Genomic DNA, 548 nt, shown 5'->3' with positions numbered 1-548 from the left:
GTGTGTGTGTGTGTGTGTGTGTGTGTGTGTGTGTGTGTGTGTGTGTGTGTGTGTGTGTGTGTGCGTGCACGCGCGCACATATATGAGAAGTGCTACTTACTGTTGTTATATTCATTATACTGATTATTCACTTGGAAATGGAAAACAAGCAGAAAGTGATGTTTTTTTTTACAGATGAAACCCTACTGAATTCGTTTCGCAACGTGATACACTTCTGTAATGTTATCGACCGTTCTAGGTTTTCTTATAGAACTGGAAACCAAACGAATATCTTCAAATGAAACAATGTAAGGAGAATAAATTAAAAGAATTTTGTAACAGATGGAATTAACAACAATAATGGCGGACCGTTTGACATGTACATAGCAATTGAATCGAAAGTAACGCAAAACCTTTTTATTTATTGGTTATTTTTGTCATCTCTAACTCTTCACTATAGCTTAGGCGTATGTAAATTCTGTCATTGATACTGTGATATATAAAACAAAAATACCTAAAAGTTGAAGACTAACAATCGAACACTAAAATTAACAAATTACAAAACAACA

General features: G+C 33.9%; 1 protein-coding gene across 1 annotated transcript in view; it reads right to left on the bottom strand.

Moving 5' to 3' along the window:
* The window catches only part of LOC106868534 (interleukin 17-like protein), a 12,475-nt gene extending 12,283 nt beyond the window's left edge, over positions 1-192 (bottom strand). The window contains exon 1 of the mRNA XM_014913837.2: positions 101-192. Within this exon, the coding sequence (XP_014769323.2) occupies positions 101-115 (15 nt within the window). The 5' untranslated portion in view covers positions 116-192. The remainder of the gene's footprint in view (positions 1-100) is intronic.
* Between the last annotated feature and the right edge of the window lie 356 nt (positions 193-548).

The sequence above is a fragment of the Octopus bimaculoides genome, chromosome 1, assembly GCF_001194135.2.
Source record: "Octopus bimaculoides isolate UCB-OBI-ISO-001 chromosome 1, ASM119413v2, whole genome shotgun sequence".
Classification (NCBI taxonomy): domain Eukaryota; kingdom Metazoa; phylum Mollusca; class Cephalopoda; order Octopoda; family Octopodidae; genus Octopus; species Octopus bimaculoides.
Note: the sequence above shows the minus strand (reverse complement) of the source record. Positions and strands in the feature narration are given on the sequence as shown.